The 15,671-nt window shown below is 43.5% G+C and overlaps 1 protein-coding gene across 1 annotated transcript in view; it reads right to left on the bottom strand.

Annotated features, from left to right (window-relative positions):
* Positions 1–6,046: 6,046 nt before the first annotated feature.
* The window catches only part of clmpb (CXADR like membrane protein b), a 68,010-nt gene continuing 58,385 nt past the window's right edge, over positions 6,047–15,671 (bottom strand). Inside the window, exons 4-7 of the mRNA XM_079732803.1 lie at positions 14,570–14,737; positions 12,905–13,027; positions 11,661–11,802; positions 6,047–10,803 (exon numbers count right to left, since the gene is read on the bottom strand). Coding sequence (XP_079588929.1) covers positions 10,452–10,803; positions 11,661–11,802; positions 12,905–13,027; positions 14,570–14,737 — 785 coding nt within the window. The 3' untranslated portion in view covers positions 6,047–10,451. The remainder of the gene's footprint in view (positions 10,804–11,660; positions 11,803–12,904; positions 13,028–14,569; positions 14,738–15,671) is intronic.

The raw sequence follows: 15,671 nt of genomic DNA, 5'->3' as shown, positions 1-15,671 counted from the left end.
GGCTTATTCATTGGTGGACATGAAGGGAACAATCCAGTCAGACCTATCAAAATGTCAAGAACTCTCAGCGCAAAGTGTAGCATTGTTTTAAAGGATTGAATATAAAAATAGGCATGTTGTTATTTAATGCATCATTTATTTTATCCAGGATTTCCTGCTATCTGCCAATAAACCAAACATGCTCCGCTGCCTTCCTCTGCTCCAGCAGGGTGGATGTGAATGCACCATGAGGCAGATCGAATGCCAGCAAGGCTGTGAGCGCCATTGGGGTGACCTCTGCCATCCACTGGAGCCATGCAGGCTGGGTGTAATTGCTTTGTGCAATAAAGTACCCATTGTATGTCAGGGTTTGTTAATGGAATTAGTATCAGCCGGAATGAAGCAGAACTGTGTCACATTTCACTGGAGCTCATTGCTTATGGTTGTATAACATGAATCTGAACTAACTGACAATGAAGGGACTGAAAGGAAATGCTTTCACTCACCTCCTTCATCAAATATCCCTCAGATATTCTTGTGAGGCAGTTAGTAACAGGGAACCAATTGTAGCCAGGTAGACATGCGTGTATACAATTCTTACTAGCCTACGTTTTATTGTTCTCCAGATGCACCTTAGCCAAAATAGGCAGCATGATGTTGGCATGTCAAAGAACATGTGGAGAATTCAAACTGCATTGTACTTTTGCATTGTCATTTAAATCACTTAGAATCTATCATTTAGAATCATTCAGTAACTTAACTGTAAATTCATAAAGTGCCGATTTTCACAATGCATTTGAAAATAGCGGGGTAGGGAGGGGGAAACAGAATAACAGAAGAGAAAAAAGAGAGTAAGCTGTGTGCAGCAATCTAGTGGAACAATATTCCATCTGATAGGGAAATCCTTGTGTGCATTCAGGGGCAACGGAGGTACGCTCAAAAAAAACCCCCAACTGACAGGACTTTTGAACAAGTAAGTCATCACATTCGTTCACCGCGTTTGATGCTTAGTCATTCATAGATTGGGCAGCTTTTGTTGTCCTTACTTTTGTTGTTTTCGGGTGTTGTAAGGGGACACGGTCTTCCCGCGTTGGTTGGGTGCATGCTGGGAAGGGTGCAGCGTGGAGATGTTCCTGAACAAGCCGTCCTCTGTCGCCTCTTCCAGCTTCAGTTGTGGGACGAGATGACCAAAGGCCATTCTATCGCTATGCTTAAATGTGAATCATGCCTTGGAAACCCAGAGATCCGCCGTGGCATCGTTCTGCACCGATAGTGTGCGACGCAACGACAGGGAAAGTGAAGGCTCCCAATGGTAGCAGCAGGGACCGGCCGATGGAGTCGCTCTTGTGCGCATTCTTTGCGTCGATCAATTCAAAAGTAAGAACCAAGTGAAGGTCAAACCTGATACATGTCCCAATCAGGATGTAGTTGGACCGTAAGCCAGATAACAGTTTCAGATTTCAGTGATCTGTGAATGTATCGTTGATATACCTTTAATAACAATACAAATGCTCAACACAAACAGCAGATTGACGATTGGCCAAACAAATAGGCGGGAAACTAATCCAATACACGAGTAGAGCGCTGTGACCATGAACAGGGGATGGAGCAAAGGAAAAATGAATCCAGAGAGAGAGACACACTCAGAAATCATTACAAACTATAGCATAGTTGCAAATGAAAAGACAGACATAGCTTGACGTCTAACGTGACTGCATCAGGAGTAAACGTTATAGCCTGCCACAATAAATATATTTAGATATTTATGTAACAGTTTCTTAACATAATAACACAACACGTTTAACTGGAACATAGCATGCTGGTCCAAAAAAAATCAGATAATCTGCTCTAGATGAAAATATGTTATTTCTAATATTGACATTTGCACACCTTCAGATTTCGTGTTTCATATAAATATTGACTCGGCAATGCTCCCATTGTCCTGTGCCCTATAGATCCATAAAAGGCTCGCACCCACATTAATATATAGTCTAGTTGGCTTGAGCGCCAAAATATAAACAATGATTTGAATCAACACAAATGGAACAGAGATAATTATTGCCATTCACAGTCAAAGCAGCATTAATGCACCAAAAAATGAAGACTTAACCTTTAGGTTTCTGAAATATAGAGAGTAGCCTATTCTTTCAGATCATTCAAAACCATGAAGTGAATATTAATTGATATGACTTGATATTAATATAATTGTGTTAACCTAATGGAGCTACTTCTTGTTAATGCTCTCTTTATGTATGACCTTGCCTCAGAAGATTTCATTATCCACATCATTTTTTAAATTAGATTGACTAATAGCTTCACAATTACATATTTTAGATTGCTACGGTGATATTTATAGTTTGTTTATTCTAGTATGGAAATTATTTACACAGAAATAAAAATAGGCCTCAAAAAATATTTTCCCATAAAGGAGGCAAGATTAATTAAAACATGAATCTGTCTGATCAACATCTTTCAGAACTGTAATCAGTTATTTCAGTATAAGATCAGAAAATAAACTAAAATGTATGCCTCCCGCTATGTATTTATATTTGCTCACAAAGGGGAGAAGTCGTTACTAGCAGAATGGGTTAGCAAATCGGCTGATGAATAATTTCTTCATAGTTCCTCTATTTGCAAAGATCAAGTTTGCAAAGGGAATCATAGCGCCAGAGGGATGTAAAAATAGCATGCAATTAACCTCTCCGTTAGCTGCGAGGCATAATGGCAGCGTTGTAATTAATGTAGTTGGCAGACAGTGAAATATACTTACAATGTGGGTCAGAGTACAATCTCCATTATTCAGGGAGATTCAGCAAGACATCAGGAGACGTCAAGCAAGGATTACTTGGTGAAGCTTGACACGACCGTGAAGTGGATTTGATGTGGGCAAATGGAGTGTGAGTTTATGCACAATTTCAAATGTTTGTGATGTTGATGAGAAATGCAAAGTCACTTTCTTTAGCTGAATTCACTGATAGCAGATTAAAAATGTGCAGTTCAGATGTAAATCATTTTATATTAAAAAAATAAGTTCTTAATACTGATAATGATATGTTCCGACAGACATGTAATGGATAAAATATGAAGTTAATCTATAGGAATTTAGGATGGATTCAAGGATTCATATTTATAATTTATTCAAAAATAATTCCTTCGCCAACCTTGCTTAGACAACAGCCAAGAGAAAAAAAATGCGTCCTGGTTGACACCAGGGGGTGCAAGTATATAAGTTATGAATACAGGAAAGTAAAAAAATATTTACTAGATTATAAAACTAAACAAAGAGAGAGTTTAATATATTATTAATTAAGATCACTACATTCCGTGAACAAATATCTATCGTCTTTGCAAGTTGAAATGTGTCTCATTATGGGCAAGTTATCCTCTTTCAATGTTTTCTCTTCTACATATTTCCCTCCACCACTAGTGTTCTCATGAATATACTTTATCCAACCCATCGGAAGATCATGTTTCAATACAAAGAAAAAATAAACATTGATTAGGTTTTCAAGGAATTTAAATCGTCCATTGTATGATTCGACATTCAATGAAAAAGTGAGTCCTTTTCAATAACGTATGCACTGTGCGTTTGTGTGTGTGTATGTGTGTGTGTGTGTGTGGGTGTGTGTGTGTGTGTGTGTGTGTGTGTGTGTGTGTGTGTGTGTGTGTGTGTGTGTGTGTGTGTGTGTGTGTGAGTGCAATGCCATGTCAGTAAGAAGGGCATGACAGCGGTATTACGCTTGGCTGATCATGTAGGACAATGTCCACAGAGTGCTGGAGCAGGCAGTGCAGAGAAATCCTATATCTCTGGCCTTGTTAAGCCTTAATATGGATGTGGAGGCCCTGGAAGATGGAGACTAGGACTGCAACGGGCTAGTCATTTCAATGATGGCAGATGACAGAGTGCTCATGTACTATGGTTCAGAGAACAGGGGTCGTCCCCGTGCTCTTTACGTGCAATTCTGTGCATAATATCCTCATGGCCAGCATAGCGTAGTGACTGCTAAGTTCCTTTATAGCGTGTATCTGAATTCACTGGATGTTACTTTGAAGAAGAACATCTGCTAAATGACTGAATAATGAATAGTGATATCTCCCACACTGAACCAAGGATTCGGTGACCTCTACTTATACAAGGATGAAGCCACATCCCCTCTCCTTACCCGGTGGTTGACATACACACTCCATCTTGTGTGCTCAATGGCATGGCAACGTAAGGAGAACTTCTCAAAGGGAAGAGATAAATGTCGCTCAATAAACGGCTGACAAGTCAATAGATATCGCTGACCTCTTCAGCCTTGGGTGGAGTGTCATTTTGAAAGTCAGAGAGAGAAAAAGAGAGAGAGAGAGAGAGAGAAAGAGAGAGAGAGAGAGACAGATATGATAAGCAAGCATTGGCAGCTCATTTTGGAGTGAGGCCAAGAAACCTTTTCTTCTCCTGTCATTAGGTGAGTGCTGCAGGCAGCGCTCAACTATTGTTCAACTATTGTATTGCTCAACTATTTTATTCTTCTTTCTTTCTTTCTTTCTTTCTTTCTTTCTTTCTTTCTTTCTTTCTTTCTTTCTTTCTTTCTTATTCTCTACAAACTTTGGGACCTCCTTCCTCAATTTTTCACCTAGAGACTCCATTCAAATTTTAAAAATCTTCAGAGTAGCTTGGAATCGCGTGCTTCTATTCAGGTTTTTTAAATATTTTATACTTTTTAAGATATTCTACTTTTAAAATACTATATTTTTTTAACACAGGAGTCAATGGGAGGCCTCTGGTACTTCAACTGTTTAAGACGTAACAAAATCAATTTTCAAACGTTTATCTTCGTTCAAACCATTTAACAAATCTACACACTTGTATCTTCAATAATATCTAAACAGAATTTCGATATCATTTAAACTTTCTTCAGAATCGCAGTTTTAGTTTCATACCGGCTTCGTTTTCAGCTGTTTTCATTGAAGAGTTTGCCCATTCTGACACTCCTACTTGAACCGTTTACCTTCGTTCAAACCATTTAACAAATCTACACACTTGTATCTTCAATAATAGCCAAATATCCCCCCCCCACACACACACACACACACACACACACCAGCAGTGCAGGGCAATACATTTGACCTTTCAGATACTTCCGTTCAATTCATTTTACATTTCTGCATTTTTAGCAATGCTTTGCGCTTTTCATTTAGCTGTCACTTTATTTGTTTCCAACCATTTCGATTTTCTTAAATGGTGTGCATGTTTACATTGCTTACTCCATTTAGACTTTTGAACTTCAGTTCAAATCCCCTCACTTGATTTAAGCCACTTAACGTTGCACTACAGCACTCACCGCATTTTCTGCAGGAAATGCATTTTCTAGTTGACAAATAATCCAAAAGTGGTGAACAGAATGGGATGTCTGCAATCACCGGTGTAGCTAATAATACTAATAAGAGGGGAAGCAATTATGATCAAGCGGTGGACTTTACAAAGGTATAATGATGAGGAGAACTGGTCCATCCAGGTGCGCTTTAGGTGGGGCTCGGGGCATAATATCCTCATGACGGGATTGCGTAGTACCTGCTGAGGTCAGAATGCACCGTTGGCGTGGAATTCAATGGTTATCGGGGCCTTATATATCATGTATGTATTAAAGTACAAGGTAGGTCTCCTGTTTGATTAAATTCAATGGTTATCGGGGCCTTACATATCATGTACGTATTGAAGTACAAGGTAGGTCTCCTGTTTGATTAAGTTGATAACAGATTGTTGTCCTGCTATGGACATAGGTATTTGTCTTGCACAAAAAAATATACATCTTCACACATATTCCAATGATGTCATTATCTGTGTAAATCTTTCAATTTAATTGAGAATGGGATCTTCCTGGCTAAATATAGGATTCAATTTAAAATAGAAAATGAAGATGCCACCAGACCTTATAGGTTGTCATTGAATATTTTATTTGCAAACGAAATAGTAATAACTCAGAAGTCGTAAAAATATACATTTTTTACTTGTGATATTTACATGGATTGTTTTTGTCAAAAACCAATAATCCAACAAAAACACAAACAAACTTTTGTACTGCTTTACAAAACATAGTAGAAGCCACTGCTTAATAAGAGATAACATGTTGAAATTAAGATAAAGTGTGTAATATCTATCTTTTCTTATTGTCATGCAGAGTTTTCTTCTCTTGATATCACCGGGCAACTCATAGTCCCAGGAACCGATCATCACCCAGATCCAACCAAACTGGTGGGATGAACACAGCACACAAAAAAGTGCAGAAGTACATGGATTAAGAACTCAAAATGGAGACGAAAATCTAAATTAAAAGTCAATAAAATCATCTGTGAATATATTTACACGTCATTTCGATTTTTTTTCTTCTTTCTTTTTCGTATTTTGCAGAGTACAGTTATGATACATCAAAGCAAAGCATTCCCGTTCATCTGCTTGATCTCCCATGACATGCTGGTCCCTTATAGTTCTCCTTCTCCTTGACCAGGTTGACCAACAGACCACCACCTCTCTCGTCGCCCATATACATACCTCCCTTCCCTTCCCTCTTCACCTCCATACCGAGACACAGGGCTACATCCCCTCAACGCCAAGAGCTTTACTTCAATCATGCAGGGGAAACTTTTCAGGCCATAAAGAAACCAAAAAGTTGGTGGCTACATAAGTATTTTTTATAGTATAGTGCAGGGTAACTGTAGGCCAAATCTTTGCTAACAGGCGAAAACGGTGTCGTCGTCGTGTGGGCCCACACTGGCTGTGCCGCGGGACTCAGAGTGTGGAGAACATTTTATTTTATATATATATTATATATCATTTTTTTCAGAGACAAAACCCACACAGACCCACAGGTGCTATCCCCCAGAAAGTGCATGTGAATCAGTCCACTGAGCCGCCGCTGCAGATGAGAGGCGGTTGCCGAGAGATCTGTGTGTGTGTGTGTGTGTGCGTGTGTGTGCATGTGTTCATGTATGTGTGTGGGGGGGAGAAGGTGGGCTCATGAACCTGGGAATCTGCCACCTGAGACCTCCAGTCGCTGGAACAGCAAATCAAAAAGCTTAGAAGAATTGAACAGCTGGAAGACTGACGGGGCCCGTCCTCTTTCCATCTGAGGCAGAGAGGGCGGAGGAGGAGGAGGTGATTTCCATGGCAGCAGCAGGCGCCTATAGGGCCTGGCTCAATACCAATCCTGTTACAGCAGCTCCCAATAGGGTAGCCTCTGCAGAACGGTTTCAGAGCAGCGTCGAGGCATTTGCCATCCATACTATTAAGATTCATAGCAACGTCTTTCTCTCTTTGAGTCTGCGTGTGCATCGGTGTGTAGTTGTGGCAGTGTGCGCGTTGCAGCCTGCGCATACAGAGAAAGATTGAGAAAGAGGGATGTTTATCATGTGTGTGATTGTGTGCGTGTGTGTGTGTGGTGGGAATATCTCCTCAAGCTATGATATGTACCTGTCTTTTATCTGTAGATGCATGTGTATGATTATGTGTGTTTTATACATGTTTATCTATGTGTGTGCGTTTAGGATTCTCTCTGGGGGGTTGGTCCTGTGATGCGTTTGGTCGGTCCGCCTCATCAGTCACTCATAATACGCCTCAACATTCTATCCATCATCTGGACGCTGAAAGAACAGAGAGAACAGGGATGGGGAGCATGCTTCCTGCTTTCCTGGCATCCAATGCCAGACATACGCACGCACACACACACACACACACACACACACACACACACACACACAGGGGTCAAGTGCGTCGCTATGCTGAGAGTTGGAACAAGCAGGCAAGCAAGCACATAGACACACACAGAAGTGATCTCTGGAGCCAGGGAGGAAAATATATGAATAATGGACGTGCCTCGACTCAAGATAGCACACCCACCAGCAACATGGCCGCTGCCTGTGAATTTGGTATCCCAATGGGAATAGAAGTCGCTGAAAACTCAAATAAGCGCAGCCAGTTTTGAAATCAATTTGGCTCGAGGTTATGCCTGGTTGAATACTGTCTCGCTGCCTTCCATGGTTAACATGAGAAAGCGTGGGTGTGACCCAAGGGCTTGTACAGAATTAACATGCAGAAACCACATCACACACACGCTTAAACGCACGCACACACTCTCAAACACATGCACACACGCAGGCAAGCCCAACACGCACATGCACACGCAAAAGCGCACACGCATGCACAATCTCTCATTCGTACACACCCGCACATAAACATACGTACACACACAGGAAAGCGAAAACATACGCGAGCTTGCACGCATTTGCACAATAACCATGCACATCATCCTCCCTGGTTTGTGGCATTAATTGTTTGTTGCTGGGATAAAAAAACATTAATATCCCCTTATTGGACATTTTCTTCCCTTCATTTAAAACAAATTTAAAAATTAAATGACATCATGTGCATATATCCATCTGTATGTACATTATAACACAACAATATGATTACAGAATTTACATTTTCCCTATGGTGTGGGATTACCTTGTCACAAAGGATAATGTTACGTTGTCTGCTTGTTGATTCCCAGGCTTCATCCCATAATAATAGTCCCATAACACCTCCTTGTGATGTCGCACGTCTCACTATTTTGTGTCATGAACAGAGTCTTATGTTGGTGCGCTGAAGTTAGGACAGAGAAATAAACCGTCAAAGGAAGGAGGGTTTGCAAAGGCACACTAGATAGGCTACTTGTCCCTTTTATCAGCGACTTTCAATCAAACTGCACTGGGTCGGCAACAACAAGGAAAGGGATTGGCTGATAACGGGGCTTGAACATATCCAAGCAGGGTAATGGGATTCAGCGAATCGAGGCCTACGTCATCTTTATGGATCTGAGCACTGCAGGTCTTACTATCAACCTGCTGGACACCTGGCATCTCTATAACCGTGCTATAATCCTTTGTCTTTAGTTCAGACAGAATACATGTGACGTTTAACATCCATTTCCTTTGTGCCTTAGCTCGGATATCGACTCAGTCCCTTTAGAGAAAGGTGAGAATATCGGGAGCAACCTTCTAAGTTCGACAAACATTCATTCAACTTTTTGAGAGAATTTTGGTTTTCGGTAAAACATTTCATAGAAGCTGGTAAATAAAATCAATCAATCATAATAACAACAGAGAAATGAGGACCCATTCTAAGGATCGGTGGCACTTATCAGTCATTCACCCCCTACTACAACCTATCCGATGAGAAGAGAAAAGAGAACAAAACAAATGTCTATTGTCTAATAGGTACTTAAGCCTTCCTCTATAGTTAAAGTTGCCACTGTCTATATTGGCCTAATACAGTACATAATATACTCCCCAATAAAGGGATTATTCGGTACCATTAAAATATGTCCGTAGATAGAAACAGGACGTGAAAGAGATTAATAATTCCATTGGTATGGGTCCATGGTACTATGTCAGCATCAGTACCATGGCTGCATCAGTACCATCTCAACATCAGTAACAGGTCAGCATCAGTACCATGTCAGCATCATTATCATGTCAGCATCAGTAACCATCTCAAACATCAATACCATGTTAGCATCAGTACCATGTCAGAATCAGTACCATGTCAGCATCAGTACCAAGTCAGCATCAGTACCATGTCAGCATCAGTACCATTTCATCATCAGTATTTTGTCCTCCTGACCGAGGTGATGTCTGCCCGTAGTGACACAGATTATCATTGTTAGTGAGTCAGGATTCAGGGGCTGTGGTTTTTCTCTCGGTGGGTTCCTGACAAGAACATGATGAAACACCCCCAAAAGGTGTCTATGTCCACATGGATGAACAGGGCCTGCCCAAACCAGAGTACGTAGGTAGATCGGTAGAATGACGCAACGATAAAAAAATAATCTCTCTCTCTCTCTCTCTCTCTCTCTCTCATACAAACAACAACTTGGTTGTGGCATTCGGCTCTGACTTCTGCTCCTCACTGCTTTTCCTTTTCCTTCTTCTCTCGACAGCCTTGCCTTGTTTATTGTTATTGTTGTCTTTGCTCCTCTGCACGTCCTTCTGGTTGACTTGATGAATAAATAACAAGCTGTTTGTGTGTGTTGGGGATGGGGATGGTTCCACCTTGACACAAACAATGCATTTTCTACGGTGGGGGTAAAACTGAATCATGAACCAGCTGTATCCCTCAGCGGCGCACCTACTACAGGCTCTCACATTTCACTCCATCGCCTCCATAGCTTGGCTTGTATCATTCGGTAGCGGCGAGCATGCAAACATCTTATTCCCCTATTGTAGTTTTGAATTCATTTGAAAGTAAATTGTGGGTGTACCGTTGAAACTCTTTCAATTACATCCTTTTCGTTTGACTAGTTGCGTGTCTTTGTTGATGGAAGAGGGTCAGCTTATCGGGGGGATGTTTGACGAGGGGTGGGGGATCACGGTTTTGGGGGGGGGGGGAATCAGGGGGTGAGGGGATTTCAGGGATGGGGTTCGGACTCCCACGTTCCACTGGGGGAGCCGACCGCCTACACAGTTTGAAAAGCCTTGGTCTGGGGGGCGGGCACCATGAGGGTGGGGGGCGTCGGCGCGGATAAGTTCCTGGAGCTGAACTTGGGGGTGCCGGGCCCCCCGGCCTCGGCGGGGCCCTTGGGCGGCACCACGGAGTTGTAGGCCGGGGGCGACTGGGGGAAGCCAGGCGGGGGCTGGCCGTTCTCCTTGAGGGCGGCCACGCCGGGTGTGCGGGCGCGGTGCCCGCGCTGCAGGCTGCTGTGCACCATGGACTGGGTGGAGGAGTCCCCCGAGCGAGAGCTGCCGGAGCGGGAGGAGGACAGGGAGTTGGGCTTCACCAGCTTGGCCTTTGGGGCCTCTGCGTCCTCCCTGGTCAGAAAGAACCCAAGAGGAATCAATGATTTCAACCCTGCAGGTGTGACGGGTTTTGTGTGGTTGGGTTATCGATCATCTATGACATTGGAAGGTAAGTAGAGCAGGTGCAGTTAGCATCACACTGAATGTTAGATACACAATAGCGCACGCACGCACGCACGCACGCACGCACGCACATACACACTATTACTATAGAGATTCATTTTCATTATATTAGCTTAAACTAGGAACCTTTGCTCAGAGGAGAGAAAGCTCCAGGGAAGCACTCGATTTCCATTCAACAACAAACATTTATTATCCGTAAAACATTTGGCGTTTTAAAGCACATAAATGGTTTGAGAGAGAATGGCGAACTGAAAAAACACCTCATCCTGCCGCCGCTATTGAATTCATCCCTGTTTCATCGTTCAAAGTAACACAGGTAAATAAATCTAGGTTGCTTTGACCAGTTCTCCTTAATGACCCATGGGGTCCACACCCCCCTCATGCTGTCTGGTTCAGTGGTGAGGCAGAATGGTTCAGCCCCAATCTCACACCCTGACGCCACGGGCTATTACCACCAGCACGCACACACACACACACACACACACACACACACACACACACACACACACACACACACACACACACACACACACACACACAACCAACTGCATGCACACATACACACACAATCACATGGAAAGACACACATACACACACAAAACCCAAATAACATGGCACCACACACATACCAATGCACACACAAAAACACACAGCAAATACCTGTGTTTACGTTTCCCGTAAAGTGATTTCAGGAACAAAAGTGGACAATTTTTGGGAGAAGCATGATAATTTCAACATCAACCCACCTGATCTCGTTGGGAGCTTCCTCCTCCTCATATTTCTTCTTCTCCTTCTTCCGGAACATGAGCCAGATGATAAGTATGACGACGAGGACACCGAGGGAACTGCCCGCCACTTTAACGACTAACTGACCCAAGTCACTTTCAGCTGTCAACACACACACATCAGGAAGTCAGAAACACGGGACGATACAGTGAATAACACCCAGCAAAACACAAACTCACAATACACATAAGTAAAAAGGGAGCATTCAAAAGGCACCTTAATAATATGAGTAAGCACACTACAGAATGTTTCCTGCATCTAGTCCATCATTGGCAGCTGTTGTTAAACAGTGGAGACTTTTACTTTGTCACAGGCTGCTGCTGAGCAAGGTGTGCCAGGCAGTAGACTACAACTCCCAGCCTCTCCAGAGTGGATGCATCACGTCTGGAGCCTGCTTAGACCAATCAATCACTGCTTGCAAAACAGTGTCCGTGGCACACTGATATCGCTCCTGGCTTTGGGTTTCTTGTGCCGCTTCTATCTAGAGTTATATTCAGGCTATATTTGTGAGGCATACAGTATATATGGATAAAGTCTGCCCCAACTCTTTGGGTTGTGTGGGTAATACATACAATGTTCCTTGTGTAAAATTGTTGTATAAAATACAGACATTTTCCCGACTACATCTAATATAATTTCTCTCACTTAAAATTGTACATATATAAATCATGAAATATATATCAATTGTGGATGCATATAAAACTTAATTCAAATAATGGAGAGGCTTTCTTATTATATACTGTAAATAAACAAGTGCTCACAGGCTCAACAGGCTCTTTTTTTTTACGATAGCAGACTTGGATGCACATATCATGCCAAGCCCTTTTAATGGCTGCAGCTCCAAAAGTGCATTCAACCCCAGTACCAAAAGCATTTTCCAGCTGATCTGCTGGACGTGTCATTTCCCTCCCACAACCACCTCCCCCAGTGACCCTACGTGGGGGTGGGGTTGGGCCGATCAGCAACCTCTGCTCCCATTCCAGCACACCGTCTCCAGGCGTTACAACCAGGAAGAGAAGGGCCGTGGGAGGGGAACGAGGGGGAGGGGCGGAGAGGCAGAGGTGAGGGGTGAGGAGGGGGAATAAATGGGTTTCCAGTGAAGGTTGGGGGACGGCTGCCATCCGCGGGCGTGACAGCACCCGTGTGGCGGAGGAGCTAGCACCCACCCGACCTCACACACTTCAGCCCGGTCCTTATCACTCACGTTTAATGATGACCTCGATGACGCAGTTCTCCTCCCCTACGTCGTTGCTGGCCGTGCATTTGTAGACGCCAGCGCTGTCCTTGGTCAGGTTCCTCAGGGTCAGGAGCTCAGGGTTCTTCAGGTCTGCCGGGGGGAATCCGTTAGGTTAGGGGCGATATACAGTATATGGATCAGGTATTATATATTGATTGTACATGAGAGTGAGGTTAAACATCTGCAGGACAAGGGGAGGGGGGACACATTTTTGTAATGACATCATTCTCATTAAAACTGTCCCAAAGAGAAGACGATTTTGTATGTGAGTTATCGCCAAATCAGAGACACGAGGGCGGGGAGAGGGAGTGAGGGGAGAGAGAGGGAGAAGGAAAGAGAGAGAGAGAGAGAGAGAGAGAGAGAGAGAGAGAGAGAGAGAGAGAGAGAGAGAGAGAGAGAGAGAGAGAGAGAGAATTTAGGACCCAAAAGAGAGGGAGCAGCAGAAGCTCGTCCGATGGAGCTTGCAGGGCCTCATGGGACATTTAGTCATCTCCACCAATGACAGCAACACAAGATATTACCTTTCACCAGACCCATAAACAATAGCTGCTGACGCCACGTGTTATGAGCCAATGAAAACTAATTAGACTGAACAGGTGTTGCTCCGTGGGGGTAATTCATTTGAAGGTTTTTATCTAGGTGCCCGTCTGCCATTTCCAATGCAACTCAGGCATTCGGGGGCAAAAAACAATGGAGACAGGAAGGCATGTTGTACACCCCTGTGGATATATGTGCCTGTTTAGAGAATGCAGAGGAAGGAGAATCGCCCCCTGTGCATAGCTCTGCTGTGGTACTATTAGGAGGCCGAGATGTGGTTATGCTAGGGAAAAGGAACGCTGGGCTACGCTTTATGTGGGTAGAGGTGTGCCTCGGGGCTACTGCCAAGACGATTTGTTGCAGAAAATAGTGGATTGTAGCCATCCAGTCAGCACGGTGCATATGAGCCATCTGAATGTAGAATCCCAGGACGCTGTCCTGCACTTGCCTCACGCCCTCGGAGGATTTCTACGCGAGAAACACTTCAAAGTCGTCCGCATCATCAAAGTCCTAGAATAGCAATTAGGTTGATATCACTCCTACATATAAATACAGTAAATCTAAACTAATCTGACTAAATCTTATTCCACTGCTTTTTGCCTGATATTTCTGGTCACACAGAAGGTACGCTCTGTCGCCTTAGGTCATACACTGTAAAATCTGCGAGGTGAGCTACTGCCCTTAAATAACTGTCAAAATCTCTGTAAAGATTTGAAAGGTGTCCAGTGTGAGCAGCACCTGAAACACCCAGGTCCTCCTCCGACGCCTTCTGTCAAGGTGCCCTGAAGCGAGACACTTAATCCCGACTGCTCATGTAAAGCACCTTGGGGGGGATAAGCAGCACATTACGGTGTCTATAGAGGGCAGAGCTTAGCCGTGAACCAGTATCGCTTGACAATAAGACAAGGGCGGCACTAAAACTGAAACAGCAGCCCCGGTCGGCCAAAAACCCTGCCTGCCAATTTAACTGCATATCCTAAAAAAGTCACTTATGTAAATAGATCTTGTCCTAATCCCCCTCTTTTCCTCGTGTTTTACGAGCTGCGGCGATGGCCTCTGAATCAGCACGTCGGTACGAGACAGTGGTTATCTTACCTATTAGTGCCAGGTTGGGCAGCTTGCCCAGACTCTTGCCCTTGTCCAGCACACGCTCCCACTTGTAGCTGATGGGGTCCGAGCCGTCGCTGGACTTGCAGCTCATCTTTACGTCGCTGCCCTCCAGGAGTTTCCCGTCAGTCCAGCATTTGGGCTTCGACGGCTTGACTGCAAGACAGATGGTGTGGATGTTACAGGTCTGCACTAAAGTAAAGGTAGAGGCTGTAGCATGAATGTGGACCGCAGTGGGAACATTTCATTGTAAAGCACGGTGCACAGTGAGTGTGTATATATATATATATATATTTATATAATATATACATTATAATTTTTCGTAAAGATAAAACAGGAATGGGAAAAATATATATCAAAGTAATGAGGTCACACATTTTTCCGCTTGGCATACATTGAACCAGAACATAATTAAATGTGGACGGAAATTGTTTAATCAATACAATTCTATGCAACTGATTATTTATTGATTATTTTCACTTCTATATTATTGCTACTTTTGGGTGAGCTTTTTAGATGGATCCACATTCTTTATACTTGTACTTCTGACACTGTTTATGTTCGATTTTTCCTCGGGTAAAAAAAGATAGCGGAATTCGACACAGAAAGCCAACCACCAAACAAACCAACCGAAACACCACACACACACACACGCACGCACGCACGCACGCACACACACACACACACACACACACACACACACACACACACACACACACACACACACACACACACACACACACACACACACACACACACTCACTCACTCACTCACTCACTCACACACACACACACACACACACACACACACACACACACACACACACACACACACACACACACACACAGTAACACACACGCCCATGGGAAATAGATCTGTGTGACTCCTCCTAGTTAGCCATGCCTGCCTGGGGCTGGTAGTTCTGTATAGGTCAAAGGTTATGATCATGGTCCAGTGATGCTAACGCGGTTTGGAATATGCTCAGGGAGGAGCCCCCTCTCCATTCCCCTTTATGGACGGACACAGAGATCCTGAGCAGAAGACACAGCAGAGTTAAGCCACTGATAGCAGCCATCTTCCATACCCATT

Source organism: Pollachius pollachius (genome assembly GCF_949987615.1).
Source record: "Pollachius pollachius genome assembly, chromosome: 3".
Taxonomy (NCBI): domain Eukaryota; kingdom Metazoa; phylum Chordata; class Actinopteri; order Gadiformes; family Gadidae; genus Pollachius; species Pollachius pollachius.
This window is presented reverse-complemented; position numbering and strand designations above follow the sequence as displayed.